The sequence below is a fragment of the Chiloscyllium plagiosum genome, unplaced genomic scaffold (genome assembly GCF_037043375.1).
Source record: "Chiloscyllium plagiosum isolate Xiang-an unplaced genomic scaffold, Cpla_swu_hap1 HiC_scaffold_36, whole genome shotgun sequence".
NCBI classification, from domain to species: domain Eukaryota; kingdom Metazoa; phylum Chordata; class Chondrichthyes; order Orectolobiformes; family Hemiscylliidae; genus Chiloscyllium; species Chiloscyllium plagiosum.
This window is the reverse complement of record NW_028270174.1, coordinates 30,451,829-30,467,654: the sequence shown is the minus strand read 5'-3', so window position 1 is coordinate 30,467,654 and position 15,826 is coordinate 30,451,829. Positions and strand designations below refer to the sequence as shown.

The following is a 15,826-nucleotide window of genomic DNA, read 5'->3' as shown; positions in this document are numbered from 1 at the left end:
CAAAATATAAAAGACATAGCATTGGCAGATGACATTCAATGCAGATGGGTGTTAAATGCTGCACATATATATGAAAAATAGACAGCTTTGTAGATAATATTAAATTGGGGTAAGTTGTATAGCTGGTAGCAGGAAGTTACAAATGGTCATGGACAACATAGTGGTGGATGCATGTTCAATGTTGGAAAATATAGATTTAATCACTTTAGATGGAACAAAGAAAAATCCAGATATTTTCTTGATTCGGATGGAGTCAAGAGTTGTCAAGACCAAAGAGATTTAAAGGTCGAAATTAGTGCACAGGTTCCAAAATATGATCAAACCATCTAATCGAATTGACCTCTATTTCAGGAGGATTGGAATATAAAAGTGAGGAAGTGATGCTTTAGATAAATGGAGTCTTGGTCTATCCCTATTTGTGGACACTATGCCTCAATAAAGAGTATAAATCTCTAAAGGCTGTAATCTCAAAATTAGAGCTAAATCAGCTAACGATGGAAATAAAAAAGTATTTTTCCACACAACACACATGGGTCCTCCAAAATATCCTCTCCTAAGATGTTGGATGCTATGTCAATTGAAATTTACAAGAATTGAGATCATCAGTTGGAACTGTAAGTTGCAATTGAGAATTGAACTTTGAACAACAGCTTGTTTTTTAAAATTGGGAATTGGCCTAGAAAGATAAAGCAGGCTGATTACTGCTCTAAGAACACTATAGATGAACTGGCATTGAGATGTCACTATGATCAGGGACTGGCAGCTGTTTGGATGTGGAATTGGTCAATCAAGGGAGAGCAAGTGCTGGCCAGCCAACTACAGGTGTTTCTGGTATAATGCACTGGTTGCATTCCTGTGCAACCTCACATTATAGAAAATCACGCTGTAGGAGATCGCTATAGAAAATTGCTACACCTGTGCAGTTGAAAGTTCGTGATATCTAACCAGCATCCACTATTCATCAATCGCATTATAGCCAATTTGCATTGACGAAACACGCGTTATGCTAGAAATACCTGTACAGAGAATGTTAAAAGGAAAGGGAAATGAAAGAGAGAACAGGTTTGACTGGGATATTTTGGTAGAAGGCGCTGTGGTTTTGGAAGCTGCAGGACGTTTTTTGGTTTTGCTTTCCCCTAGTTATTCTCCAGTTAGTGACTTGTTCGAAGTACTGAGGAAAGAACCCTGTCAGTAAGAAATAAGGAAAAGTCTCCAGAGGTCTCAGAAGCTATTTATATTGACCAGTTACTTCAGAATTTAAGCAAGAAACAATCCTAGCTGTCTGTAATACAATCCATTAGATGTTGTGAAGTCTTCTTATTCATAGTTGAAATAATTATTGAACCGGCAACTTATGATTCTTTTATTTTCAAAATTTATCCCTTAATTGCGTCTGTTTGTTGGTTTGTAAGTAGAGGTTGTTGATTGAAGAAGACTGAGCTTTAATTTCATGTATTAATTCACCTAGAGTTAAAGAATCTTATGACTGTGAATCTTTTGTTGATTGTTGGAAAAACTAATCTGTTTCACTAATGTCCTTTAGGGAAGGAAACTGCCAACCTTACCTCGTCTGGCCTACATGTGACTCCAGACCCATAGCAATGTGGTTGACTCTTAACTGCCCTCTGGGCAATTAAGAACAGGCAATAAATACTGGCCTAGCCAGTGATACCCTCATCCCAGAATGAATAAATAAAAATAATCCATTAATAGCGAGTCTGATTTGGTGTGGCTTGCTATCTCTGTGTCGTAACACAAGATTGTCAAAAATTGCTTTTTTTAACTAGCTAGGGATATCAAAATGAATCAATTAAGTTTAAGATACAGATCAACCATGATCTAACCAAATGGTTTAACAGGCTTCAAAATATAACTTTTATTTAGCTGTAGAGCAAAACTAGGGTGAAAATTTATAGGAGTCTGAGCAACATGAGCCATGGCGAGATCTGTGGCAGAATAAGATGAAATGCGCCACATGGCTGAGCTTGACATCGGGAGTATCTTGTTGCCCCTTTTACGCTTTTCACAAGCAGTGAATTCTCACTAGGGAGTGGTGAGTTGCCAAGCAAGGGGTATTACTGTTTGTTAAATGCCTTGCTAATCAACTGACCTCATACATTATTCAGCTTCTACCTTACCACATGCGCTAAACAAGCTAGACATTGAGCAAACTTGACAAGGGAGATCAGAGCAGGTACCTGGTGAATTCAGCTTTCTGCTTGCTCCAAAACACTCCATGTTGGATATCACAAACCAATGTTTCAGGGCTTGCTCCATGGGCACAGGTCATATGCACTCCACGTCCATGGACATTTAGCATCTGTTATGTGCCATTCTCTTCTGAACCCTCACGAGACATGTCCGGTCTACTTTACTGTGGGCTGCTTACCTCATGGAAGGAGCGGCAGGTATTAAGGAAGATGAAAATGAGTGGCACAGGTGCTACTTTTGGTGCAGGTGGGGAGGTGTCTCAAGTGAATGATTAGGCAGCCTAAAGGGAATGTAGTGTTAGTGATGTCAAGAGTTTCGAATGGTGGCAGAGAGTGAGGGAAGATGTTTCAGGCAATAGTGAGAATAGTAGAGCATGACCTTTGGTGGGAGGTGGGTAGAGCAGCAGAGAAAATGAGGTATGAGAGAAATTGGCAGCACTTTGCTGGCAGAGTGAAAAAGGCCTCTACTTTCTTCATTAATTGCTGTGCGTTTGTCCAGACAGCTAAGACTGCTTTAATCCAGGTGGCATTCTCAAATAAGACTGGTATGATTTGGTGTTGTAGCCTCGAGTGTTAGTCCTGAGGAAAAAGAAAGTCTTCTCTCTGCATTATCCCATCCCCCAGCACCTCCAGGTCCTTGCCTACAAAGCAAGGTGCCAATTTCCCCCATCTACCATGTCCGGGCAAATGTCAGGAACTGTGCAGGGTAGGTCTGGGTTGACAGTTCTTGACTAGGTGCGCTATGGGCTTTTAAAGATGCTGACGTCACAAAGGACGCTGGTGACTTCCACTGAGTGGTGAATTGTTCTGAGAATGCGCCACATAAGCTGGGGCTAGAGTCAGACATGACGGATGCCATAGAGGCTGGGTAAGTAGTTAATAGCTGGGTTTGGTAAGATACAGTGAGAATACTCAGTGCTGTGTGGAGTTTGCACATTCACCCTGTGACTGTGTGGGTTTCCTCCAGGTGCTCTGGTTTCCTCTTACAATCCAAAGATGTGCAGGTTAGGTGAATTGGCCAGGCTAAATTGTCCATAGTGTTCAGGGATGTGTAGGTTGGGTGCATTAGTCAGGGGTAGGTGTAGGGTAGGGGAATGGGTCTGGATGGGCTACTCTTTGGAGGGTCAGTGTGGACTTGTTGGGCCAAAGGGCCTGTTTCCACACTGTAGGGATTCTAATTCAACACCTAGATGGTGAAAATCCACTCAAAATCCTTGACTCAAAACTTGGACTTAGCCAAAGGAAAACCTGAGTTATACCCTATGGAACAGATTCATACTAGTGAAAGATAATTTTAGAGTTGATTTCCAGGAAGTCCCTCTTCAGATTAAGAATGATTAATACATGTATTAAATTCTTCGGTAAAAGAGTAGGCAGCAAAAAACCTGAGATAATTTAAGAAACAATAGCATGAGATTGGGAGGATGAAGATTATTCTTGACAGATATATCAAGATGGGATGATTAGCCTTTTTCATTTGTAATTACCTTGTGACCTTGAAAGACTGACTGTTTTAGCTGATAATTAAAGACTTGCATTTTAGGCTACCCTGACAATCAAATGTGTCTGCTAATAACAAGCCTGAAGAAATGTAGAACTTGGAGCTTTAGCTCTAACTGAACTAATTGTTTTGGCACAATACAATTTCAGAGTTGTAAAGTGTGGTGCTGGAGAAGCACAGCAGGTCAGGCAGTATCCAAGGAGCAGGACAGTTGACGCTTTGGACATAAGCTAGAAGAAAGTGAGTAGCTGAAAACCTTACTGTGAAGCCTCTTCCAAGAATGTCCACCTTGAAGACGTTCTCCTTCTCCCTCCACAAGGATCTCAGTGACTCTCCCACTGCACCCCCAGGACCTTCCCACCCTGAAGCTCCTTCCCAGCTACCTTCTCCCCAGCCCCACCCCCACCCTCCTATTTATCTCTCAACTCTCCCTTCCCTCCGACATTCCTGATGAAGGGCTTATGCCAGAAATGTTGACTGTCCTTCTTCTCAGATGCTGCCTGACCTGCTGTGCTTTTCCAGCACCACACCTTTCGACTCTGACTCTTTAGCATCTGCAGTCTTCACAATACAACTTCAGGGTAGTAAAATAGTGCATTGCATATTTTTTGGTGCCATTTTGAAATAAACTATTATCTCCAGCTAGTTAATGTTTACCAGTTTTTTTGTGTTAGATGTCTATGGCTTTTATATTTCAAGCCCTTATTCTAATGATTTTATTTAAAATATAGGATAAAGATTTTAAGAAAGGATTGTTACACAAAGGACATACAAATCCGACTGCCGAATTGACGTGTAGTTTGAAAATCTACCAACAACACAGTCTGGAAAAGGCCTATCAAGGGGATGATTTCTTTTGGGCATTTACTCCAATGGTAGGGGACTTCATCAAATTCAGATTCTATCAACCACTGAAAATTGAAAGGTTGGTATAAGAGTGCATTGTATAAATCTGTTTCATGTATGATAGACCGAGACCAATCATCGATATTATTTGCTGCAGTCTGAATTACAAATAGATTTAACCATGTTCACATTTTTATCAATTAATATTTTGTCATTTCTTCTTTCAATGTAGTCTTGCCCTACTTGTAACTACCTCAGTTTAGATAAATTCCTTCATCTCAAGTATGAATCTATAAACATATGAATTAAGAGCATAAGAAAGGACATTTAGCTCTTCGAGTCTGCTATATCTTTCATTAAGATTGTGAATGATCTGTTGGTGTCCCAAATCTCACATTCCCATCTATTCCTTATCACCTTAGATTCTTGTTAGACAAGAGATTAGTCTCATTCTGTCCTAAAAATATTCAGTGACCTAATTTCCATCATCTTATGAGGCAGGAAGTTTCAAGTCTCACAACCATCAGAGAAGGAATAATTCCTCTCATCTCTGTCGTAAAAGGTATCCCTTTTCAAACAATGTCCTCAAGTTCTGGACTTGCCCAAAAGAGAAAATATCTTTATTCTTACCATCTTGTCTGGACCATTCAGGATATAAACTTCAAACAAATTGCCCCTCATTCTTCTAAGTTCAAGTGAAAACAAACCAAGCCTGCCCAATATTCCCTCATTAGAGACTTCACTCATTCTAGATATCAATCTAGTAAGCCTGCTCTGAACTGTCTCCAACAAATTTACATCCCTCCTTAATAAGACCAAAACTGCAGTTTTTGAAATGTGGTCTTGCCAATGCCTTGTTTAAGTGAAGAATAACATTCTACTTTTAGATTCAATTTCCCCTTGTTTTAAAAGAAAGCATTAGCTGCCTTAATTATTTATTGTACCTGCATGCTAACATGTTGTGACTTGTGCACCAGAACATTTAGATCCATCTGTACCGAGCTGTCATTCAGCATTTAAATAATACTGTTTCTTTATCCTTCCTGCTAAAGTGAACAACTTTCCATTTTTCCATACTATATTCTTATTTGTCAGGTTTTTGTGCACTCATTTCACTTATCCTTGTTCTGTCACCTTCTACCTATCTTTGTAACATAACTATATATGTAATTTTACTTGTAATCTTTACTGGGTAAAAAGATGACACGGTAGTTGAAGTTCTAAAATGTAAATGTTAAGCTGGTGGTGTATATCTGTACTGGTGTGACAACATGTTGCAACATAGTAGAATGTACATTCATGCACACAACTCCTCATGTTAAATTTTAATTTTGATATAACAAATGGAACCACAGAAGTATACAATCTGAAAGGAAACCAATTTAACAATCATTTTTGTGCAAGCATTTTGGTACAGTAATCCAACACAAATCCCAAATGTCTCTTTTCTCGTTACCCTGCAACTATTCCTGCTTAAAATGTTTGCACTCTCTTCCCTTAAAACATATAACGATCTCAACCCCATACTTTTATGTAATGATGTATTTCTTCTTCGAGTTGTAGAAAAAAAGGCATGCACTCCTTTCCAGAAAACAGATGAAATAAAAAAAAACAAGTGATTCATCAGCAATGTTCACAAACCTTTAAGCAACAAGTTACAGAGCAATATTGTCTACATCTCTGGATAGATTAAGCCTCCTCATTCAAAATTGTCACAATTAGGGAGTGGGAACAGATGAATAGCTAAAAGCAGCATTCTGAAAAGAGAGAAATGCTTTGACTAAGTCACTGTTTAATGGTGTCAGTCAGACTTTAATGCTATTTTAATTTGCCTGGTGCTGGCCTTGACATAGAAATACTATGTGAAGGACAATCAGGTTCAGTAATACAGGGGTGCGCCTGTATATTTCATTAAAGAAAGGTATGGGCCCAGGCTATCAGTCAGTAATTGCCTACTCTCTGCACCACCCCACTGTCACTATCATTTACCTGACAGCGTGCAAACATTTTCATTGGCTTTCACCCAGCCACATTCTCCTGTTGATTGTTGCTGAGCTGGGCTCCACTCCTGCCCTTTGACCACAATTAAAATCAGAACCTAGAATCAATCAAGAACTGGGCAAGTATAAGATTAATTTTTGAATAATACAATAATCTGATCTTTCTGAAGGTTTTCTAGATTGATGCTGTTTTCATTGCTGTGTTTACTGTACCTACCTGTTCAAAAATAATTGGATAGGAAAACAGCTGCCAGTGAAAATGAGTCTTATTGTGTTCAGGGACACTGTTCATAAATGTTTATCAGGTTCATCTGTAATTCCTCTCTCCGCTATTTTAGCAAATGCAGTAACTTATTTAAAATAAATGGATAAACACTTCATTAAAGGCATGAAGAGAGGGCATTCAGAGGAAGAAGTTAGATGTTTGTATGCTAGCATCATATAATTTAACAGATCAAGCTTTGCATCAGGCAGCGATAATAAGTTTGTTTCATATGCTCCCTTATTTTGGCCTGCTTTGTTTCACAGATACCTCTTTAGAAGTGGCAATATGGAACATCCAGGAGATAAGTTTTTTAATACAACAGTGGAAATTCTACCAGTTGATGTAAGTTAATCTTTTACTAAAAGGTTTAGGCAATAAATCTGCATTCACAGCCACCAGACTATGGGGGAACACCATCACCTGCAAGTTCCCTCCAAGCTCCACCACATTCTGAACTGAGGAGAGGGGAGCATGTAAAATACAAGTGCTACCAGCCTACTGCTTTCCCACCTATCTTCAAGCTCTCCATAATGCAGTAGGTGCTTGGATGCAGGAGCTACCTTGTGTGCATCAGGGGTGCTCTCCTCAAGATGTTACCACCACTTCTTTTCTTCCAACCTGACTCCAAAGCCAGCCACATTCCCAATTCCCTTATTTCCACCCCTGTATTCCCTCTTTGCCCTTTAATAGGAAATGACCTTTCTCTGGAATCCATTAAAGATCTGCACGTCTTTCCTGGCAGTGCACACTTCTGTATTCTGGTGCTGCTGAAATGTCTAGAGTGACTGGTTAATCAGTCTGGCCAGCAGCTTTCAAAGGTGAGACTTTGCCTAACTAACTGAAAGTCATATTCTCTGCCTGTTTAGCCTACTGGCAGTAACTTATGGCTACCGGGTTGGCACTTTTTAAATGCATCAGCTGACTTAGCTCACGATGTTCTCAAAAGTGCAATTCTAAATTGGTTTCTTCAATTTTGTTAAAATAATTTCATCATAATGATTTGAATCTTCCTTTCTCTATTTCAGAAATCTGAATTTGACAAGAATGTTTTGCACAACAATATAACAAAATATCTCAAATACCAAGAAACAGAAGACGGCTACTACAGAATAGGTAACCAGCTAATATTTTTCTGTAGCCAAATCCAATTTAAAAACATGGTTTAAAAATGTGCTTTGAAACAATATCTGGAAAAAAATGTGAGCTAAACATTGCGGTCAGGAAGGTCGGAAAACTAACATTTTACACTTTGTGTGATTTGTCGATTATAACAGACATATCTGAATTATTTTAAATGTGTCTATGTGTTTGCAAAAATAATAGACAAAGCATTGTCATGTGAACATATAAAGCATTCATCTACTAATGCTGCAACAACATTTTCAAACTTTTTGTTCATATGATATGTTAGGAATTTTGAAAAAAACGACTACATTTCTTAACCAGATGTACATTCATGGTTCTTATTTTATTAAGAAAGAAACTAACTGGGAAACAATTCCAACTAATGTCTACCTCTGATTTCTTTTACATTTCCTGCAGCTTTGTTCATTACAAACACAAGGTCAGATTTTTCCATCTTTCCCACCTGGTAAACCTGGCACGACAGGTGTGGCATGCTCTATGTCTGACCTTTTTTCTCTCCACTCTGCCAAAGCAACGCTTTAGGCCCAGCTGGTGTAGATGGAAATTTATCCAGTAGTGAACACAGTTCAGCCATTCTGCTATAACGCAACAGTTGGGTTCTTTTGGAACCTTGTGTTATAGAAAACCGCTACAGAAAATCACAGTGTAGAAGATTGCTATACCCATTCAGTAGAAAGTTCACATTATCAAAACATCCTCCCTAATTCGTCAATCATGTTATAGCCAAATCGCTTTGATGATAAGCATGTTATACCAGAACGACCTGTATGGGTGCTGGTTGTACTTAGATTGTTTCATGGTAATTATCAAAACATTGGAACTAATTTTCATTTTCAGGAGTGGATGGAAACCCAATAGGTTGCTCATTATATATTCCATTTGGATTTCCTTCCCAATGAGGTCAATGAAAATGAAAACTAATCAGTTTGGTAGCTGGTCAATTGGTTGCTACCTCATTGCTAACACTAGCATCTTTCCTTATGTTTCTAGAAAGACTCTTCCTGGGTACGTGTCTCATGCACAATAATAAATTAGTTGTTCATTATTTACAACCTTTTTCAAATTATATTGGTACAAATTATAAGAAGAAAGATCTCTAAATAATTTTTCATAATTCTTCTTAAACTTCTCAACTTATAGCTTGTCACTGCTGGACAGATTGAGTTATGTGATGATGGGTCATAAAGATTATTAAGATTTTAAGTTTGTTCCTATCTGATCTCAATGAAAGCAGAAAATCAATGCATTACAATTGAAACCACTGCCTCTAGGCTAAAAAGAAAAAGTAAATGGAGCCTCTGATGCTAATTATACTCCAGTGATTCCTGCTGTCGAGATACTAACACTAAAAATGTTAAAATTTTGTAATTGGAGACCCAAGATGGTGGCAGTCTGAGGGGTCTGCTGTGCTGTGCTCTGTGCCATACCCCCAGGCAAGGTGGGCCTTTACCCCTCTCATCAACCACCCCCAGGACAAAAATCTCCTAATACAAACTTGCTGAACATCTGTAGCAGCTAAAATTGTGGTGCGACAGCTGTAAGGCCAGAATGAAAGCAAATAAAGGAAAGGGGCCTAAAGGACTATAGCAGGCAGGGCACTCCCCAATTGCATTGGGAGTGCCTGCAGCCAGGGCTGAAACTCCCAGGGTGGCCCCATTGGATTTGCCAAACTCCAAGAAAAGATTGAAGCAGTGATGGAAACACTATCTGCCATGCTGAAAAAGCATGAGCAGGAAATTCATTTGTTGGACCGAAGAGTAGAGACAGCGGAGGAGAGGGCCGTGGCATCAGAGACCTTGGCAGAGTCTTGGGAGGAAGGATCCAAACACTGGAAGAACAGGTTCGGGTTCTTCAGGAGCAAGTGGACGACCAGGAAAATAGAATTGAAGGAAACCTTACGGCTTTTGGTCTTCCGGAACATGAGGAAGGTGAGGGCCTCGTTGGCTTCCTGGAGAAGTGGCCCCTGAAGTTCCTGGGGCTGGAGTTGGAGTCGGGCCTGTTGAATGTGGAGCGGGCCCACTGAATCGCAATGTGCAGGTCATGGCCGGACCCACGCGCCTGTGCAGTCCTAGTGCAACTCTTGCATTATAAAGCAAAACAGTTAGTGATCGAAACAGCAAGAAGACGGGGAAGAGATTCACAGGCTTTAATGTACAAAGGCTCAAGAATAATGTTTTTTTCAGGACTTCTCAGGAGCCCTGATTAAGGGCATTTGATGAAATTAAGAGAAAATTAAGGGGCATGAACATTCAATATTCCTTGAGGTACCCGCCCGTGTTGCATTTTGCTCATGGAGGGACGGTATTAATTTTAATTCTGCAGAAAAGGCAAAGGACTTTGTGAATTCTCTGAATTAAAGGACTCGAGTTGGGGTGGGGATGGAGGGGGCATCGTTATGAACAATAGTATGGGTTTTTTTATTGCCCCTTTTTCCTCCTCTCTCCCCTTTTTTGTGATTATTGGCTTTATACGTACTGCCTTGATGTATAACTGAAATTATTTCATATATCGGTCGGTTGGCTTTTATCTGGGGTGTTTTTTTTACTGCTGTCCTTTTTGTTTTTGGGTTGGGGGTGGCTGTGGTTAAGATGTGTGCGGTGGTTGGGGGGGCAATAACCGGTTTTCTTCATTTGTGAATTACCTGGGTCTAGGGCATGGCCTTAGCTAGTGGGAGTTGGGATGGTACCAAGGATTGGAAGGTATACCCCATATGGGCAAGGGGGAGATCACTAGTGAATCGGAGGTTATTTGGGTGTTTGCTTAAGTTAAAGGTAGTGATTCGTTTTTAGTTGTAGTAGTTTTTACAGGAGTAGTTTTTAGACTTTATAGAGTAAATGTCTTTGTCGCTCGGCATATCACCGAGAAGCTTCCTCCACTTGGGAAACTACGGGCTGCCCTGGATGACCATGGCTAGTGATTTGTTCAGGTAATACACCTGGAATGTAAAAGGGAGCCATTCTCCCATTAAAAGAAAGAAGGTGCTGTCAAGCCTTCGGAAGAGTGGACATTGCTCTGCTGCAAGAGACGCATTTAACTGATAAGGAACATCTGAAACTGCAGCAGGGGCGTGTGACAGGGTAGTCTTCTCCTCCTTTAACTCTGAGTAGAGGAGTGGCTATACTGGTAAGAAGGAACCTCCCTTTCCAGGTAACTGAGCAAATTAAGGACGAACATGGACGGTTCATCATTCTTAAAGCTCTAATACATGGAGAAGGGTATGGCGTCTTGAATGTCCCTCGGCGCATCCTCTTAAATTTCTAATTGATGCAGTCACTAAATTCATGAGTCTTAGGGTGCACTGCATGATCACAGAAGGGGATTTTAATTGTCTCATAGATCCCAAGATTGACAGGGTGCCAAGGGGCCCAGCAGGTACGTCCACACAAACTAAGCAGTTGGTGGACTTGTGTGAGGAGTTGGGATCAGTGGATGTGTGGAGGCATGTCCACCCTAACGGAAGATACTTTATTTTCTATTCCAACCCACACGAGTGCCACACGCGAATTGACTTTTTTTTAATACCATCAGATTGATTGGACAGAACACTGGCGTGCAAAATTGGGAATATAGCTGTCTCGGACCATGCGCCAGTGTATTTAGATATTAAAATCAAGGGTGGTGGAACAGATTCACGGCACTGGCGCATGGACTCATATCTGTTAAGGGATATTGAATTTGTTGAGTATGTTAAAAGAGAGTTCAGGGCCTTCTGGGATATCAACTCCGGTACGGCCAATAATCTGGCAATACTTTGAGAGGCCACTAAAGCATATTTACAAGGCCTTATCATTTCGTATTCAGTGACTAGAAGGAGGCGGAGGGAGGAGCAACAACAGATGCTGGAGGCCCAGCTGCTGATAGCTGAGGAAGTATATTATAATAGGCCCTCTTTGGTCAAGCTGCAGCGGGTCACAGCCCTGTGGGCAGCTCTCAACTCATTGCACACACAGGTGGCAAAAGAAGAGATCTCCTTCACTAAACAAAGACTGTTTGAATTTGGAGTTAAGCCAGGTAGATACCTGGCACATCTGGCTAGGAAGAAAAAAGCTTCCCAATCTATTATGTCTGTTAGAGAGAAGGCTGGCACAGTTACCCGTAAATTGAAGAAGATCAATGTTAGATTTAGGGAATACTTTTTGCAGAGTTATATCAGTTGGAGGGAAACAAACATGGTGCAATGAGAATGCAGTCCTTTTTTGAGAACCTGGACCTCCCCAGTATAAACGTGGATCAGGCTTCCCTGTTGAATGCGCCTATGACAGTACAGGAAGTGCAGGAAGCAATAAAGCATCTTCAGGATGGTAAAGCACCGGGGCCAGGTGGATTCCCAAGTGAATTCTATAAGGAATTCATAAATGTGATCGTGGAGCCACTTCTGGGGATGTATAGCTATTCATATGCACAGGATTGTCTGCCGCCCTCTCTTAGGAAGGCTAATATTTCCATCATTCCCTCATTCGGGAAAGACCCCGAAGAATGTGCTTCATACAGACCAATTTCACTGTTGAATGTAAATTTTTTAATTCTATCCAAGATGTTGGCCCTGAGGTTGGAAAAGGTGTTTTCCATATTGTAAAATATGATCAGACTGGTTTTGTTAAGGGCCGTAGCTCCTCCAATGATATCAGGAGGGTATTGAACATAGTGCAGGTATGCCAGCAAAAATTGATCCCGGGTTTGCAGTTCTCCCTAGACGCAGAAAAGGCATTTGACCGGATAGAATGGCCGTACCTGTTTGGGGTCCTAGAGCACTTTGGTCTGGGGGGAACCTTTGCTAGATGGGTGGCGGTATTATATAATGATCCGAAGGTGGCAGTCATCACAAACGGCACTAAGTCATATAACTTTAATATTGGGAGAGGTAGTCAGCACGGGTGTCCTCTTTCACTGCTGACAATTTACCTTGGCAATTGAACTGTTAGCTGAGGCTATCAGGAGGGATCCTGAAATAGTGGCGCCAAAGGTGGGAATGGGGGAGCATAAGATCACCCTATATGCTGATGATGTCCTTTTGTTCTTTGCCAATCTGGAGGAGTCCATTCCTCGATTGATTCAAACAATTAATTTATTTGGCATTTTTCGGGCTACAGGATCAACTTTACGAAATCGGAAGCCATGCCGGTGGGGGATTAGTGGAGGTGCCTGATCTGAAGGATGGAATGCAGTTCCGTTTAGATGGTCATCAAAAGATTTTTATTGAATTTTTATTATCTCTGCCTTCCACCAGCTATAAAAAGCTAACTATGTACAACTACCAGAGAGGATAAAACAGGATTTGCAGCAGTGGGAGGGATTACCGTTATCATGGTTAGGCCGAATAGTCCTGATTAAAATGAATGTTCTTCCTTGCCTGTTGTACTCCATGAGAATGCTCCCGTTGTTGCTACCCAGACAAGTGTTATGGAGGCTCAATGGTTGGCTAGATTATTTTATTTGGTGTCGCAGGCAACCCTTAATTAAATTTACCAAATTGCAGCTTTCACAGGGTGAAGGAGAGGTGGATCTTCCGGACATGAAGAGATATCAAATAAGTGTCCTGTTAGCATAGACTGGGTATGGGGGATTTGGAGTCAATTTGGCTTGATGGTGAAGTTTTGCAGTCGAGATGTCCCTGGTTAATCTATTATTTATGGATAAGATGAAATCCATGACTGAGCAATGTAAGAATCCGATCATTTTAAATACTGTGAAAACCTGGAGGATAATGAGGCAAGATGAGGGCAATTGGCTTAAGACTTGCCATTTACCCTGTTGGTGGGAGCCCAAGGATAAACCTGGAGCAATGGACTCTGGCTTTAAGTTATGGGAGAATAAGGGAATCTCTTGTCTGGGAGATTTATTCAAGAGGGAGGTCTTGATGTAATTTAGCCAGCTAAGTCAGAAATATGGATTGTCGAATAGGGACCTTTTCTGTACTTTCAGATAAGCGATTATATACAGAGGAAAACCACGCTCCTGGCTCAGTTTACAAGTCAGACGAGCGCTCTTTCAGTTAGTACTTTGTATCATTTACAGAAAAGACGTGCCTTAGGCGACGTGGAATCAAGAGCTAGGAGAGGATATCTCATTGGTGGTATATGGTAAGACATTTGGGAAAATGTAAGGAAAATTTCAGTTTGTAACAGAGTGCAGGCCATGCAATTGAAGATTTTACACAGGGCTCATATGGTGCCAGAGAGGCTAGCTAAGTTCAAGAGAGGAGCGTCACCAGGTGTCCCAAATGTAACATTAGTATAGGCACTCTCACACACTGCTACTAGTCATGTTGTAAGATCCAGAGATATTGAATGCTATAGTAAGGGAGCTAAAGCACATCCTGGAGATCGAAGTTAAAGTGGATCTGGTATTTCTTCTTCTGGGCTTGCCAAATTTGTCCTCTCCGAGGGAACATGGGAAGAGATTGTGTAACATTCTTACCCATTGCGCGAGGAAGAATATTTTAAGGAATTGGACGTTGGAAAAACCCCCAGGTCTTATGGTGTGGCAGGTGATGGAGTATCTCCCCCAAGATTACCTCACAAATATGGTGCACCACAAAACGGAGCAGTTTTACAAGACATGGCAGCCCTTTTTAAATTATATTAATGCAGACTTATCAGCAATATTAATTAGGGCTGTGGTATAGCCATGGGAATCAGTCTGGGCGCCCATGGAGCCCTGGGAGGGGGAGGTTGGGGGAAAAGAATACGGGTACAATGACTGATGCTCCCCGGGATGGGAGCCTCAGTGGAGGTGTAGTGAGTGAAATAGAATAAAGTAGTGAGATATAATTTAAGTTAATTTGAATTCAGTTTATTTTTTATTTAATTTGTAGTTTAGTTTAAGTAGATTCATTTGTTCTGATAGAATAGTAGGTAGTTCATGACTAATAGTATCATGATATGACATTGTTGTACTCTATTTTTCTGTTTTTTACTCATATTACTTTTTTTGTACATAGATGTTTGTAAAAATTTTGAAAAAGTTTCTAATAAAAATTTGTAATAATCTTGCTAGAAATGGAAGTGTAAATTTTTACAACCCATGGCTATTGCTCTGTGGAAAGCATCTGAGCATTTTTTTTGATTGGTCTTATTCATTTCTTGAAATTTTTGTAACTCGGGTTCACCGATTTCTCTTTTTGTTCATTTTATCCACTTTCTCAATTAGAACATATCAACATTTGCACATTTACTCTAGCCTACCCCACAGCAAGGTGATGAGGGAAGGAATGGGAGAGTCAGTAGCAAGTTCAGGAAAATCATGGGTGCTGTGCATGTATCTTGCTTATATCAAATTTTCCTCAGTGGAGTGTGAGCTAGTGACCGCTGTCATCATTGAAGAGGAATTTTCCAAGCAAGAAGATCGCCTGAAAGCAAAAGCTACTCAAACTAACTGGAACTTCAGTAGAAAACCTGAAAATTCTTCCTTTAGCCCTATTTTCTGACTTTGCCTAAACTAACGTGTAAATTCACTGTCTCTATTGCATTTATCATTCCATCTGAACACATTAAAACTAAACTGCTTTCTAATAATTTCCCTTTAAATTTTAATTCCTCCATTCAGTTTAAGGTAATTGAATATGTCATAGACAAATTAAAGTAAAATGGAACATTTAAAAATGTTAGAACAAAATGTTGGTTGCATCAAGATGAATATACAACTTAGAAGGAGTGGCACACCATTTGGGCCCTCAAGCCTGCCCTACTAATTGCTAAGATTGTTGATTGTTTGTGGCCTCAAACTTCACTTTACTGGCTACCCTTTAACTAGTCAAGATTCTCTCAACCTCTGTCTTCAACATATTCAATTACACTGCCTCCACCACTCTCTAAGGAAGATAATTCTGCATTCTCTCAATCTTCTAAGCCTTGCTCTA

At 40.4% G+C, this 15,826-nt stretch overlaps 1 protein-coding gene across 4 annotated transcripts in view; it reads left to right on the top strand.

Annotated features, from left to right (window-relative positions):
- Nucleotides 1-15,826, top strand: part of LOC122539369 (alpha-1,3-mannosyl-glycoprotein 4-beta-N-acetylglucosaminyltransferase B-like) — a 251,205-nt gene that overhangs the window by 228,531 nt on the left and 6,848 nt on the right. For all 4 annotated transcript variants that reach the window (XM_043674130.2, XM_043674129.2, XM_043674128.2 and 1 more), the window contains exons 11-13: nt 4,443-4,636; nt 7,086-7,164; nt 7,848-7,935. In XM_043674130.2, the coding sequence (XP_043530065.1) occupies nt 4,443-4,636; nt 7,086-7,164; nt 7,848-7,935 (361 nt within the window). The remainder of the gene's footprint in view (nt 1-4,442; nt 4,637-7,085; nt 7,165-7,847; nt 7,936-15,826) is intronic.